The 16094-nt window shown below is 45.5% G+C and overlaps 1 protein-coding gene across 1 annotated transcript in view; it reads left to right on the plus strand.

Moving 5' to 3' along the window:
* Positions 1–16094, plus strand: part of limd2 (LIM domain containing 2) — a 48946-nt gene that overhangs the window by 20799 nt on the left and 12053 nt on the right. The window contains exon 2 of the mRNA XM_067969119.1: positions 7522–7612. Coding sequence (XP_067825220.1) covers positions 7610–7612 — 3 coding nt within the window. The 5' untranslated portion in view covers positions 7522–7609. The remainder of the gene's footprint in view (positions 1–7521; positions 7613–16094) is intronic.

Below are 16094 nucleotides of genomic sequence, written 5' to 3' on the forward strand. Positions count from 1 at the left end.
TTGCATTCATATAGCATGACCTCAGCACCAAGCGCTTTACAGGCAATTAAGTATTTTGAAGTGTAGTGTAGGGAAACGCGGCAGCCAATTTGTGCTCAGCAAGGTCCCATAATGACCAGATTATCTGTTTTAGTGATGTTGGTTGAGGGATAAATATTGGCCAGGACACCAGGAAGAACTCCCCTGCTCTTCATCGAATAGTGCCATTTTATGTCCACCTGAGAAGGCATCGGAAAGACGGCACCTCCGACAGCAGCGCTCCCTCAGTACTGCGTTGGAGTCTCAGCCTACCTGTGAAGTATGGCCACTTGAGTAAGGTACCGGAGGCTGGGGAGTGCCCATGGAAATTGTACCGGAGGCTGGGGAGTGCCCATGGAAATTGTACCGGAGGCTGGGGAGTGCCCATGGAAATTGTACCGGAGGCTGGGGAGTGCCCATGGAAATTGTACCGGAGGCTGGGGAGTGCCCATGGAAATTATCCCAGAGGCTGGGGAGTGCCCATGGAAATTGTACCAGTGGAATGGTATCCAAGCAAGGATTTTAACCCCTTTGGGAGAGCAGGGGAAATTAACTAACTGAATAAAATATAGTGTTAGAGTTTGGTTAAAGTTAGAGGGATCGTAAAGTATTAAAAATAAGGAACTCTGTGTTTCTAGAGGTGGATTTATTGAGGAATATTATGCAGCTCTCTGCACAATTAATTACAAATGGTACTTTGAACTGATTTCTCTAGAGTATGTAATCTACTTTAGGCTTCTTTTCTGACAGTCATCACGCCTTATCTGGATATCTGGCTGCAGAACTCCAGCTCGACTGGTTATTACAGCACTGGCCAATCCTACAGTGTTTATTCCTGCAGAAACTTAATGTGATGTACATGTGGATCAAAGGCGGGTAAATGGAGTTGAGGTACAGATCAGCAATGATCTAACTGAATGATGGAACAGGCTCAAGGGGCTGAATGGCCTCCTCCTGTTCCTACGTAGAAACTGCCACATTTTCATTTCCATTGACTTTGATCCAATGCCAGCTCACTGTCCGGGCAGTGAAGGGAAAATGGCTCCCCGCATATCTTGCGTGTTTTCAATCAGAAATGGACAATTGTTACTGCAGATACAGTTTTAAATGTTGTTCCGTTTTATCCATCATGTTTTCCCTTTAGTTTCACTGTTACTTTGTTGCATCACTTGGTCAGACTGTTGCCACATGAGATTTCAGGGCATTCAAGAGGCCTTGAGGAACTGAGAGCAGGAAACCAGGCCAGAGCTTGTTTGAAGGTGTTATCACATATCATAGGAACATTCAGCCCCTCGAGCCTGTTTCGCCATTCAGTTAGATTATGTCTGATCTGTATCTCAATTCCATTTACCTGCCTTTGAACCACATCCCTTGATATCTTCACCCCACAAAAATCTATCAATCTCAGTCTTGAAAATTTCAATTGACTTCCAACATCCACAGCTTTTCGGACGAGCAAGTTCCAGATTTCCTCTACCGTTTGTGTTAAGATGTGCTTCCTAACATTACCCCTGAACAGCCCAGCTCTAATTTTAGAATATGCCAGCTTGTTCTGGACTCCCCCACCAGAGTAAATAGCTTCTCTTTATCGAACACCTTAATCATTTTAAACACCTCAAGCTGCTCCTGTAAGAAAAAACATTTGCACCAGTGGTCCCATGAGCCTCGTAGGGCAGCAGCTTTTGTGATCATTACGCAGTGTGTGGGGGAGATACACAACCAGTGCAAAAAACCCAACGTTATAACACCTCACCGACTGAAGTTAGTGGAGTGAGTACACACCACACCCAGCTCTTATCCTGGGCTGGTGTCAGGGGGAGTTAGTACACACCACGCCCAACTCTTACCCTGGGCTGGTGTCGGGGGAGTGAGTACACACCACGCCCAACTCTTACCCTGGGCTGGTGTCGGGGGGAGTGAGTACACACCATACCCAGCTCTTACCCTGGGCTGGTGTCAGGGGGAGTGAGTACACACCACGCCCAACTCTTACCCTGGGCTGGTGTCAGGGGGAGTGAGTACACACCATACCCAGCACTTACCCTGGGCTGGTGTCGGGGGGAGTGAGTACACACCATACCCAGCTCTTACCCTGGGCTGGTGTCAGGGGGAGTGAGTACACACCACGCCCAACTCTTACCCTGGGCTGGTGTCGGGGGGAGTGAGTACACACCATACCCAGCTCTTACCCTGGGCTGGTGTCAGGGGGAGTGAGTACACACCACGCCCAGCTCTTACCCTGGGCTGGTGTCGGGGGGAGTGAGTACACACCATACCCAGCTCTTACCCTGGGCTGGTGTCAGGGGGAGTGAGTACACACCACGCCCAGCTCTTACCCTGGGCTGGTGTCAGGGGGAGTGAGTACACACCATACCCAGCACTTACCCTGGGGCTGATTTTAACTTTTAGCAAAGATAAATGCAGGATTTTGCCAGCAAATAGATTTAAAAATAATAAAAACGCTTTGATCAGGAGATCTGTGTGCCTGTTACAAAACTCTACCAATTCAGTGTACAGAAGACCACTAGTACCAGATAGTCGGCAGCGACTCACTCACAGCTGCCTTGCTGTGCAGTTATCTAAGAGACTTTATGCAAAACATATGCTCGAACCCTGAGTAACATTCTTACTAAGATGCAAATTCTTGAGTTATTTTGGCTTTCATTGTATTTTTGAAGGGGTTCCATTTAAATGTTTATGTTATGAAACTGATTTACACTGCTGGGTGAGTGTTCAGATTCTGCATAGGCCTCGTCAGTCTTCTGCCCATAACCAGAGGAACGGTCCCCGGCACTCATCTAAGTGGTAGGGTGGTGGTTCAGAGGTCCTCGGGGTCGGGGTGAGTGGGGTGGTGGGGAGTCTGTGGGGCATGGAGAAGCTCCTCTCACTAGATTGGCCTCGTGGTGTAGCCACAACGGCCTCCCTGTGCAGGCCATTGGTTAAAACAGCAGACGGGCCTTGATGATGCCATCAGAGGCCGCTCTGCAATCTGCCAGGAGTTCCTCTCACCTAGGGGTTACCAATCCTCCAGGATTGTCCTGGAGTCTCCAGAAATTGAAGATTAATCACCAAGACATTGCTGCGAGCAACCCGGGAGAAATATCATCGAGGCATTAAAACAAAATTGTGGGTTTTTTTTTTCAATTTCTTTGATCACTATTGGAGATGGGGATTAAAGGTTTTTGACTGATGGTCAAGAATCATCCAATTGGGTAACAAAGTGTCTCTTTTACTTTCTAACTGGCCTGGGAAGGATGGGCCACGATGATGGGCTTGTTGGGCGATCAATGGCGGGAGAGTAGGGGTGCACCAGTTGGAGGCTGGAGGTCAAGTGATGACACCTCCACGAATACATCCAATCAGATTTGGTGACCCTATTTTCACCTACTCAGAGGAGCAGGTTAAGATGGGTACCTGTAGGAAGAAGGCAGGACCTCGACTGGTAAGTCCCACAGGCGCCTGTTTCTGCCGGGCGGGCTGGGTTAGAATTGCCCCTTTAGTTTCTTGATGTTGCTGTCCATCACATCTATTGAGGCACGAGTCAAGTAATTTGTTGTATTTTCTTCACCATCGCTTTCTACACACTGGAGAGGCAGGTGACAAGGTGCCAGGACACGGTCATTGCTGCTCTATAACCGCTCGATAGCAGATGGAAGCTCCTGCTTTTCCATCGCCCACTGTGGAGAAATGACTGTCGGCTTCTCCCTAACTCACATCAAAAAGCTGAGTAGTGGGGAGTCGGGGCACAGACTCCATGCTACTGCTTCACAGTTCAGGACCGTTGCTCTGTGTTAGGGCACCTCTGTGACTGTCGCTGATAGTCTGCCAGGGTCCAGTGTCAGCCGTGGCTCTTGAGTCAAAAGGTTGCAGGCTCAAGTCCCACTCCAGAGACTTGAGCTCAAACTCTAGGCTGACACTCCAGTGCAGCATTGAGGAAATGCTGCACTGTCAGAGGTGTCCTGGCTAATATTTATCCGTCAACCAACATCACTAAGAAGCAGGCTCGAGGGGCCATGTGGCCTGCTCCTGCTCCTATTTCTTAAAAAAGATTATTTGTTCATTTATTTCATTGCTGTTTGTGGGACCTGGCTGCCGTGTCTTCTACGTTACAGCAATGACTACACTTCAAAAGTACTTCATTGGCTGTAAAGCACTTTGGGACCTCCTGAGGTCATGAAAGGTGCTATATAAATGCAAGTTCTTTTTCTTTTTTCTTGTCTCAGAACTGGTGCAGCATGGATCAAAAGGATAGACCAGTGGTAGCCTCAGACAGTGCCGATTTATAATCAGCATTTAAAATCCCCCGATCACTGTATACAGGAGTCCATCACTGGATGTTTAGGAGCTGCAAAGGAAATTGGTTAAACACCAATGAGTTCGGGGTGGCCAGTAGCAGGGTGTTCTTAAAAATTTGTTCTTTTGGATGTGGGCAAGGCACATGGGAACAACAACACCACCTGCACGCTCCCCTCCAAGTCACACACCATCCCGACTTGGAAATATATCGCCGTTCCTTCGTCGTCGCTGGGTCAAAATCCTGGAACTCCCTTCCTAACAGCACTGTGGGAGAACCTTCACCACACGGACTGCAGCGGTTCAAGAAGGCGGCTCACCACCACCTTCTCAAGGGCAATTAGGGATGGGCAATAAATACTGGCCTCGCCAGTGACGCCCACATCCCATGAACGAATAAAAAACAAATTTATTGCCCATCTCTGGTTAAGGGTCAATCACGTAGTGTGGACCTGGAGTCACATGTATGCCAGATTGGGGAAGGGTGACTGACTCCCTTCCCTGAAGCACATTAGTGAACCAGTTGGATTTTTAGACATTCCAGTCACTTTTTTCCTGGTGCCAACACACAAATGACCAGTTTTATTCCATTTCACAACTTGCCGTGGTGGGATTTGAACTCTGGGTTGCTCATCCAGTACCGGAGCCACTACACTCCCACGCTGAAATCATGTTGCTTTAATCAGCAGCTGGATTGACACTCCATTCTCCCTGCCACTCTGAAGATGAGTTTCCTCAGGCCCCTTCAATCGATGCCAGGTCACCACAGAAATACAGCACTTCTCCTTCGGGGGAATAGCGGGCAACTGTGCTGTGCCGACTTCAGAAGGAACAATAGCAGAATCGGTGACAATCATCACGAGTTCCTCACTGACTCATCTATCCCCTCACCTCCTCCCTAAAAAAAACACATTAACTTCTTGTCTGCAGTGTAGAATTTCATTCTGAGAAATCAGTGGATTCTCAGACAGTCACAGACTGGACAACTTCTGCTTCTCCCAACAGCAGGGTTACTGAGACTTAAGACAGTTTCTTCACCTTGGTTTAGATGCTAGAGATACTGATACACATCCTTATAGAGGCATACATATATACAAACATATATAGATACACATATGAGTATGTGTTTAAAAAAAATCAGCACACTTGCAGTGACAAAACTATATTATATTTAAAAACCTAGGTGAAGGATCAAAGACAATAGTGAAGGAGACCTCCACAGGATGCACAGCTATGGGGAAACAGTGGGGGAGGGGGACTAACTGGATAGCTAGTCCAAAGAGCCGGGACAGGCACGATGAGCCGAATGGCAGCCTCCCGTGCTGTATGATTCTATGATTCTTAATATTGCATGGAGGAGGAGGGACAGAATTGATCTATTATATGTAGCGACATCGTAAGTAGGTCCTTCTCGAATGCAGTTACAATCCTGATACATAGGGACACATTTTCAACACACGCCCGTTATAGGAACCCTCTGATTTTTATTTCAGTCGCCAGTTTCTATGACGGGCGGCCAATCCGCAAAGCCAGTTTTACATCCCTGCAGCAAGTTGAAAATTTACCTCATAGTGACCAGAATAATTCATACCCCCTCAGATAAGCTTAGATCTAGGAGGGGCAATAGCTGATTCAATCCCATCCTTTCAGAATACCAGTCCTGCTGACTGTACCTGAGATTCAACAGCAACAACACAGAATCTGAAATGATGCGGAGCATTGGAATTCTGGCCATGAACCAAACATGTTGTCAGCTGTAAAACTGCATCACATTAAAGCACACAGCTGATCTGGACCTAATTCTAATCATAACATGCAGTTCCAATGGAACATTCCCATCTCTTTCCATTATACAGGAACCGTGATCCAACCATAACATTTCCCAGCTTATTGCGGGGACTCAGCTGTATTTATTTAAGGATTGAGCACTCAGCACCGAGTTGAATGCTGTTTTCTTTTAAACAGAGATGATGGGTTTATGAGGTGTTCCTTCACAGGGAGCGGGGACAGTATCTGAAACCCAGCTCGGGATAAGAGGTACAAAGTCTCCTCTCTCTCTCTCTCTCTCACACACACACACAGGCTACCAAGTAAGCAGAGTTTACGCACGGGCAGTCCGATTCCCACTGGACCTGAGCCCACAGAATCAAACTATCCCATAATTCACAACAGTCACCAGAAATGCATTTTAGGACGTGCCTGTTTGGATGTTTTCAGCCCCCAAGCCATTTCAGTTACGATAGAGACATAAACAGACTGTTTATGAAGAGTCAGCCTGTCTCTAAGGGCTCGCTGAGGCTGTGACTGCCTTGGCAATTGACATCTTTTGTTCCCTTTCACAGCAGTCATGGTACAGTACCCTCGACCCAATGCTCCTTAACCCTTACGGTGCTGAGCTCCCTTTCCAGATTGCAAAAAGCTCGCTCTGACTTCCTAAGTGCTCAATGATGTAAAAGAGAATTGGAAAAGTACAGACAGGAGGCAATTTGGTACTGACCCGTACTGACCGGGAAGGATCAAGGGTCGTTCCCTAGCCTGTGCTGAGTTAGCTGATCTTAGCCAGGTTGACGGTAAGTGCACTACAATTGAAGACAGTGCTGGTGGAGTGAGGAGGCAAATGAAAGTTCAGGGTTCCTGCTCCTGATTTAACCCAGTGGCTTGTGCAAGTGAGGAGGATTGGACTCTGCCCTGAAACCCCTCACCATCAGAGCTGTCTTTTAACCAGCACAAATATGGTAAATGTATTAATATTTATATTAAGAATAAGGATGCGATGGTTTAGCATTTTGTAAAGATATGGGAAGTGTCACAGCTGAGCTTGACCCAACATTGACATCTGCTCTTTCCAGTAGGGTTCACCAGATAGTGATCAGGAGCAGGAAACCAGGCCAGGTTTCCCAACCCCCCATCCCCCCTCACCTCAACTCAGGGTCGCCGAGACCAATTGTGACACCTTGTCACTGCTTGTCAGCTGGATCAGCGCTTTCTGATTAAAACACCACATGGCTAAGGTGATATTAAATGTTGGTGGGAATAAGCAGGCTGCCGTCACAAACCTAATGCTATAGGAGTTTTGAGTTTCGACAAGTTAATGCAGGCTGTCATTAGGTACGGTAGCGTTAAACCAGCCGTCGCACACCAGCTTTGCGATTACTGTTCATCTACAGTTACTTGCATCCAGTTTGTATTCTGATATTATTTCTGTTGCAGGTGCAGAGAGGCTGTTATTAGGAAAACTGAACTCTGCACAAATACATCAGCATCTTACCTCAACTGTATCTCAGGACAAAGTAAAAATATGGTATGTATCCCTCTTCTCTCAGAGTGGGTGTGTGTGACCCTCCTCCAGTTAGAGTGGGTGTGTAAGAATGTGTATCCTTCCCTATTAGAGCGGGTGAGTGAGTGTGTCCCTCCTGTTAGAGCAGGTGTGAGAGTGTGTAACCCTCCTCCATTGGAGCAAGGGCCTTGAAGGAGGTGGAGAGGCGGAGGGATTTGGGAAGGAAATTCCAGAGTGGAGCCTAGATGGCTGAACGCACAGCCGCAAGCGGTGGAGAAAAGGAGGGGGAGATGCAAAAGGCCAGAGGAGCGGAGAGTTCAGGGGGGTTTTTAGGGCTGAAGGAGATTGCAGACATGGGGAGGTGATGATTCATAGAATGGTTACAGCACGGAAGGAGGCCATTCGGCCCATCGAGTCCATGCCAGCTCTCTGCAAGAGCAATCCAGCTAGCCCCACTCCCCTGCCCTATCCCCGTAGCCCTGCAATTTTTTCCTTCAAGTACTTATCCAGTTCCTTTTTGAAGGCCACGATTGAATCTGCCTCCGCCACCCCCTCGGGCAGTGCATTCCAGATCCTAACCACTCACTGCATATAAAGGTTTTTCCTCATGTCACCTTTGATTCTTTTGGCGATCACCTTAATTCTATGTCCTCTGGTTCTTGACCCTTCCACCAATGGGAACAGTTTCTCTCTATCTACTTTATCTAGGCCCTTCATGATTTTGAATACCTCTATCAAATCTCCTCTCAGCCATCTCTGCTCTAAGGAGAAAAGTTCAGATTCTCCAGTCTAATGCGCATAACTGAAGTCCCTCATCCCTGGAATCATTCTAGTAATCTCTTCTGCACTCTGTCTAAGGCCTTCACATCCTTCCTAAAGTGCGGTGCCTAGAATTCAACACAACACCCCAGTTGTGGCCAAACCAGTGTTTTATAAAGGTTCAACATAACTTCCTTGCTTTTGTACTCTATGCCTCTATTTATAAAGCCCAGGATCCAGTATGCTTTTTTAACCGCTTTCTCAACCTGTCCCGTCACTTTCAACGATTTGTGCACATATACCCCCAGATCGCTCTGTTCCTGCACCCCTTTTAGAGTTGTACCATTTAGTTTATATTACCTCTCCTCGTTCTTCCTACCAAAATGTATCACTTCACAATTTTCTGTGTTAAATTTCATCTGTCATGTGTCCGCCCATTCTATCAGCCTGTCTATGTCCTCTTGAAGTCTATCACTATCCTCACTGTTTACTACCCTGCCAAGTTTTGTGTCTTCTGCAGATTTTGAAATTGTGCCCTGTACACCCAGGTCCAAGTCATTAATATATATCAAGAAAAGCAATGGTCCTAGTACCATCCCCTGGGGAACACCACTGTATACCTCCCTCCAGTCCGATAAACAACCGTTCACCACTACTCTCTGTTCCTGCTACTTAGCCAATTTCACAATCCATGCTGCCACTGCCCCTTTTATTCCATGAGCTTCAGTTTTGATGACGAGCCTATTATGTGGCTTTTTATCAAACGCCTTTTGGAAGTCCATATACACCACATCAACCACATTGCCCTCATCGACCCTCTCTGTTATCTCATCAAAAAACTCAATCAAGTTAGTTAAATATGATTTGCCTTTAACAAATCGGTGCTGGCTTTCCTCAATTAATCCACACTTGTCCAAGTGACTGTTTAATTTTGTTAGAATTTGAGAATTTGAAATTGGGAGGTGTTGGAGGACTGGGAACCAATGCAAGGTCAGGGGTGACAGGTGAGTGGGACCTGACGCAGGATAGAGTATAGGTAGCAAGAGTTTTGGATCAACTGAAGATTACAGAGCATAGTGGATGGGAGACCTGTCAGGATAGTATTGGAATAGCCTAGTCTGGAGGTGACAAAGACATGGATGAGAGTTTCAGCAATAGATGGGCAATGTTACGGAGGTGGAAATAGGCAGTATGTGTGATGGAGAGTATATGGAGTTGATAGCTCGGCTCGGGGTTGAATAGGATGCTGAGATTATACACTGAGACGGTGGCCGGGAGGGAGATGGAATCGGTGGCGAGGGTATGGAGTTTGTAGCATAGGTAAGAGTGAAACCAAGCGAGGGCAATCCCACTGACCTGGGCAACAGAGGAAAGGTGTTACAGGAGGTTAGTGTGATTAACCGTATCAAAGATTGCCAAGAGGTCAAGGACAAGGAGGGATAATGCACATGGTCACAGTCACACAGGATGTCATTTATGACTTTGGTTAGGGCATTTCAGTGCTGTGGCGGGTGGAAACCTGATTTATATAGTACCTTTCATATCCTCAAGATGTCCTAGAGCACTTCACAGCCAATGAGTTACTATTGAAGTTCAGACACTGCAAGTGAATGTGGCAGCCAATTTGCACTTGGGAAGGTTCTACTAACAGCAATGAGATAAATATCAAGCTAATCTGTTTTGGTGAGAGGAACATTGGCCAGGACACTGGAAGAACTCTCCTGCTGCTCTTTGAATAGTACCATGGGATGTTTCACATTCACTCGAGCAGGCAGAAAGAAGCTCGGCTTAACATCCCATCCAAAAAATGGTATCTCCAACAATGCAGAACTCCCTCAGTACTGCATAGAGATGTCAGCCTAGATTAAGTCCATAGTGGAGCTTGAACCCACAACAGTCTGAATTGGGGGCAAGAGTGTTACCAACTGAGCCAAGCTGCCACTTTAAATGGGTTAAAACTTTCTTGAATAGCAATGATGTGTTTGCTTTCACTTAATTTTTGCCTGCCATTTCTTTCCCCAGCCATGACAAAGGATGACAAGTATTTAAATGCATTTTTGAAGCTTTATAAGGGCTGAAACACTCTTTGCCCCCTGCACAGGAACATAGGAGCTCCTGCTAGGACCTGTAGGTCATTCGAGGTATTGGTTTTATGAAAGAGAAAACGTGTTTATCAAATTTATTATTGTTTTTTGAGGATGTAACTAGCAGGGTAGATAAAGGGGAACCAGTGAGTGTAGTTTATTTGGATTTTCAAAAGGCATTCAATAAGGTGCCACATAAAAAGTTGTTGCACAAGATAACGGCTCATGGGGTTCGGGGTAATATATTAGCATGGATAGAGGATTGGTTAATGGACAGAAAACAGAGAGTAGGAATAAACAGGACATTTTCAGGTTGGCAGGCTGTAACTAATGGGGTGCCGCAAGGATCAGTGCTTGGGCCTCAGCTATTTACAACCTATATTAATGACTTAGATGAAGGGAATGAGTGTAATGTATCCAAGTTTGTTGACGATACAAAGCTAGATGGGAAAGTAAGCTGTGAGGAGGACACAAAGAGTCTGCAAAGGGATATAGACAGGTTAAGTGAATGGGCAAGAAGGTGGCAGATGGAGTATAACGTGAGGAAATGTGAGGTTATTCACTTCGATAGGAAGAATAGAAAAAGTGAATATTTTTTAAATGGTGAGAAACTATTAAATGTTGGTGTTCAGAGAGATTTGGGTGTCCTTGTCCATGAAACACAAAGTTGACATGCAAGCAATTAGGAAGGCAAATGGTTTATTGGCCTTTATTGCAAGGGTGTTGGAGTACAAGAGTAAGGAAGTCTTGTACAGGGCTTTGGTGAGACCGCACCTGGAGTACAGTGTGCAATTTTGGTCTCCTTACCTAAGGAAGGATATACTTGCTTTAGAGGGGATGCAATGAAGGTTCACTAGATTGATTCCTGGGATGACAGGGTTGTCCTATAAAGAGAGATTGAGTAGAATGGGCCCATCTTCTCTGGAATTCAGAAGAATGAGGGGTGATCTCATTGAAATGTATAAAATTCTTAGAGGGCTTGACAGGGTAGATGAGGAGAGGCTGTTTCCCCTGGCTGGAGAGTCTAGAACTGGGGGCATAGTCTCAGGATAAGGGGGCGTTCGATTTAGGAATGGGATGAGAAAGTTCTTCACTCAGAGAGTGGTGAATCTTTGGAATTATCTACCCCAGAGGGATGTGGATGCTCAATTGTTGAGTATATTCAAGACTGAGATGGATAGATTTTTGGACTCTAAGGGAATCGAGGGATATGGGGATTGGGTGGGAAAGTGGAGTTGAGGTCGAAGACCAACCATGATCTTATTGAATGGTGGAGCAGGCTCGAGGGGCCGTATGGCCTACTCCTGCTTCTATTTCTTGTGTTCTTATACTCAGCCCTTCGAGCCTGTTCCGCCATTCTATTAGATCGTGGCTGATCTGTACCTCAACTCCATTTACCCGCCTTTGCTCCATTTCCGTCGAAACCCTTAACTAACAAAAGTCTGTCGATCTTCGACTTGAAAATTTCAATTGACCCACCATCCACAGCCTTTTGGGGGAAAGAGAGTCCCAGATTTCCATTACTTTTGTGTCAAAAAGTGCTTCCTGATTTCAATCCCGAATGACCTACCTCTAATTTTAAGATTATGCCCTCTTGTTCTTGATTTTCCCACCAGAAGAAATGGTTTCTCTGTATCTACTTTATCATTTTAACACCCTCAACCTTCTAAGCTCAAGAGAATACAAACCAAGTTTATGCAACCTGTCCTCATAATTTAATCCTAAGGGCACAATCTCTTTTTAAATTTGAGCCGTTGGCCAGATTTTGTACATTGTCCATTGGTTAGATGCTGGTATAGTCCAAAGCTGTGCTGCAGTGTGGGCGAGTTTGGGCCAACTAACCATTCCCACTACTGATTTTGCCACTCGCACAAAAGACTCCACTTTATTTGGTTAAAATGCAGTTCAGCTTCCTTCCAGCTGCATTCACTTTTCTCCCTCCGACTCCCCCACTTTGTTTTTACTCCATCTTCAACTAACCTATCAATAACTGCCAATCTTCACTATTTCCTGTTAACTTCTACATTTTAAGATAGTTTCCTAGATTTTGTGTATTTCTGACTATTGTATTGGACTTTTCATTTTTTCCTTTTTGAAGGATTTCTTTCCATTGCACAGCTCTTAACAGCATTGATGCAATTAACGGCCCTCTTCTACTTATTTTCCACTTCCATTCCAAACTTAATCCTCTTCAAACCTTAGTCCCCTTCTAACAGTAGTTCCCCCAGGTAATTTAATTTTACCTAAACTTTAATCCACCTCCCACCTTAAATATTCTCAAACCTGACTCCTCCTCAGGGGCTCAAATTTGGCTTATTTGAAGTCTCAGAAAATGTACTGTTGACAGTACAAAATGTTCTCAGGTTGGGCACATGCAGCATGTAGAAAATAGCCTTCAGAGGAAGCTGACAGTAAACTTACAGTAAAAGCACTCTGACATAGAACATGTGAACAACAGGAAATAGAAAATGAAAAATATGAAAACCACTTGAGACAGTGAAGAAAATATTTGCTATTTCTGGAAAAGTGGCAAAGCTTACACATCTGCTTATGTTACAAACTCAGGAAACCTACCCAACACTCACATATATAACCAGAGAAACTACCCAACACTCACATATATAACCAGAGAAACTACCCAACACTCACATATATAACCAGAGAAACTACCCAACACTCACATATATAACCAGAGAAACTGCCCAACACTCGCATATACCCGGGGAACGTGCCCAACACTCGCATATACCCGGGGAACGTGCCCAACACTCGCATATACCCGGGGAACGTGCCCAACACTCGCATATACCCGGGGAACGTGCCCAACATTCACCGAAAACCAGGGAGCCTACAAAACACTCGCATATACCCAGGGAATCTACTGGTCCATGCTGGTGTTTATACTCCATACAAGCCTCCTCCCTCCCTACTTCATCTAACCCTATCAGCATAACCTTCTATTCCTTTCTTCCTCATGTGTTTATCTAGCTTCCCCTTAAATGCATCTATGCTATTCGCCTCAATTACTCCTTGTGCATTGTGGATACCCAGGGAACCTACCCAACACTCACACGAATACCCGGGGAACGTACCCAACACTCGCATGTAGTTCCACAATCTAACCACTCTTTGGGTAAAGAAGTTTCTCCTGAATTCCTTATTGGATTTATTAGTGACTATCTTATGTTTATGGCTCTACATTTCTCTACATTACAACACTTCAAAAGAACTTCAATGGCTGTAACACGCTTTGGGACGTCCTGTGGTCGTAAAAGGTGCTATGTAAATGTAAGTTATTTTTCTTTGGTTCCCATTTTTGAAGAGTCAATCCCATGACCATGGGTTTGCAGGGAAAACATGAAATGCAAGCCCTAAAATCCTGGAAATCCCAGAATCCCATATAATAAAAACATGTGGCTTAGCCATAGCCAGTGGCCCCGGCTACACCTTATTAGGAGAGGGGATAATAATTTAAGAGAAGTTGAGGTAGATTGTCATTGATTTTAATGGAAATGAAAATTGGGAAGTTTCTGTAACATGCGGCCGATCCGCAACGCCAGTTTTATGTCCGAGTGGCAAGTTGAAAATCTACCCTGTTCAGTTGGGAAGAGTATCTCACACACTCCTTCCAATTTGCTGCTTAACTTCGTTGCAGTTTTGTCCCATTTTTAAAATTTGTCTTATTGTGGAAAACAAAATCAAGCACATGCCAGATTACGTTTATCTCACATCTCCTTTTAGCCCAGAGATTCAGGCCTGACAGGCGTGAGTTAAAAGCTAAATGTTGTGTGTGTCGTGAAGAAATACTGAGCAGGGAATCTGGACCAGGTGGGATACACCCTCAAGGAAATGAGTAAGGAAATAGGCTAGTTTATATCTCTAGGACTTGCAAGAACACAGGGACTGAAGGCCAAGGCTGCTGGATAACCAATGGGAATCCAATATTTTAATTAGTTGTGACAGCTTAATAAGAAAGTTATAGTGACAATGGCACTGCAGAAAATTCCAGAGGGAAAATGAAAAGGCAAATAATCCCAAGGCAAATGTCATGTGCCAGTCAGGAGCTGAGGACCAGGCATCCATTACCAAGGTGACAGATGCTGGTGGATGGCTCAGGGTGACATTGACTGAGTCCCAGAGCATGCTGACCCACCCAGAGACTATCTCAGCCATTGTAGGCACACAGGACAGGAAAACCAGGGGAGAGGGGAGAAAACAGAAAGATCTGACGGGCTCAAGAGCAAAGAAAAATGCTGCACGCTGCATATATAACATAACAGCTAGCTGGGATAGGGCACAGCCTGTTAATCAGTCTCTTGTGATTTATGACTTCTTAATTGTTTTATGTTGCAGATACATAGCACACTCCGGGCCAATTGTTACACTTTTATTAATTTAAAGTACAGTTCCCACCACTTACACTGTCCGCGCTCATCACAGGCAGCCACTGAAGTCAATTACAAAGGCGCCACATATAACGCATTAACCAGTAGCAAAGGTGCAGTTTTACCGTCCACTTCTTGTGGCGAGTAAATTGCATTGACACCAATGTGCCCGCTATAAACGGTGGGGACTGTTTCTCCTATTCATGATCCTCGTTTCTCTCTGCTACGCACCTTCCGCTGGTTGTGAGGACAGGCAGGCAATCTGCTCCCAGATGTTACTGGTACTGCTTTATAAGTGGCCAGTTGGAAAACTGCAAGGACAGCCCAGGGGGCACTGCCTCTCCGTCTCCTTGCAGGGGAGCACCTGGCTTCCCCTCAACCCCTCATCACAATGATATGGGTTAGATCAGGAATACCATAACATGCAGAGCAGGAACCACAGGCCTGCTTCCTACTGCTCCACTGCATGGGGTGGAGATCACCATGGCATCACCTTGGTGATAAATGTCAGGTGCTGAGCTTCTGACCGCATCTCCCTGAATCACCAGTTGAGAGAAAACCGGGGAAAAGTGCAAAAGAAAAATCAGAAAAAACTCAAGAAAATGCTGATTTTTCTTTGTGGGGTGCAGCTAAAAGCTTCAAGATGATTATTTCCACTGGGCAGCAAGACAGTAATGAGAGGACACAAATTTAAGATCAACACAAAAAGAATGAAAGAGGGGGTTAGATAAGATTTATTTAGGTAGACGGTGGGTAGAATGTGGAATTCTCTGCCATAAACCGTTGCTGAAGCAGAGTCCGTACATTCTGTTAAAAGGGAATCAAATGGTTGCTTGACAAAGAGGGATATTAAAGGAATGAGCAGGAGAGTGGGATTAGATGAGGGGGCTCATGTGTAGAAAAAATACCAGCGCAGACTTATGAGCTTGTTTCTGTGCTGCTACGTTCTATCGTGGGGAATTTGCTTGGGGGAAGGGGATTCTCCTGATCGTTCACCAAAGTTAGAGTGACCAATCAGCAGAAACCCCAGATAAAACACATAAACAAGGTTTCTGCCGAGGTGATGGCAGCCAATCGGGAGAATCCCCCAAGGATATGCCAGGCGTATGATTCTATGGGTTCATTTACACTACAGGATTTGCGTTGGTGCAAAGCACTTTCAGCTTTGTACTGACACTAGTGAAGTGTAAATCAGGCGTCAATGTCCGAGCTGATTCTGAAGTATCTAGGGTGTTTCTGCTTTGCTTCTGTCACAGGCCTTGACTCCAGATTCAGGCT

The sequence above is a fragment of the Heptranchias perlo genome, chromosome 30 (assembly GCF_035084215.1).
Source record: "Heptranchias perlo isolate sHepPer1 chromosome 30, sHepPer1.hap1, whole genome shotgun sequence".
NCBI classification, from domain to species: domain Eukaryota; kingdom Metazoa; phylum Chordata; class Chondrichthyes; order Hexanchiformes; family Hexanchidae; genus Heptranchias; species Heptranchias perlo.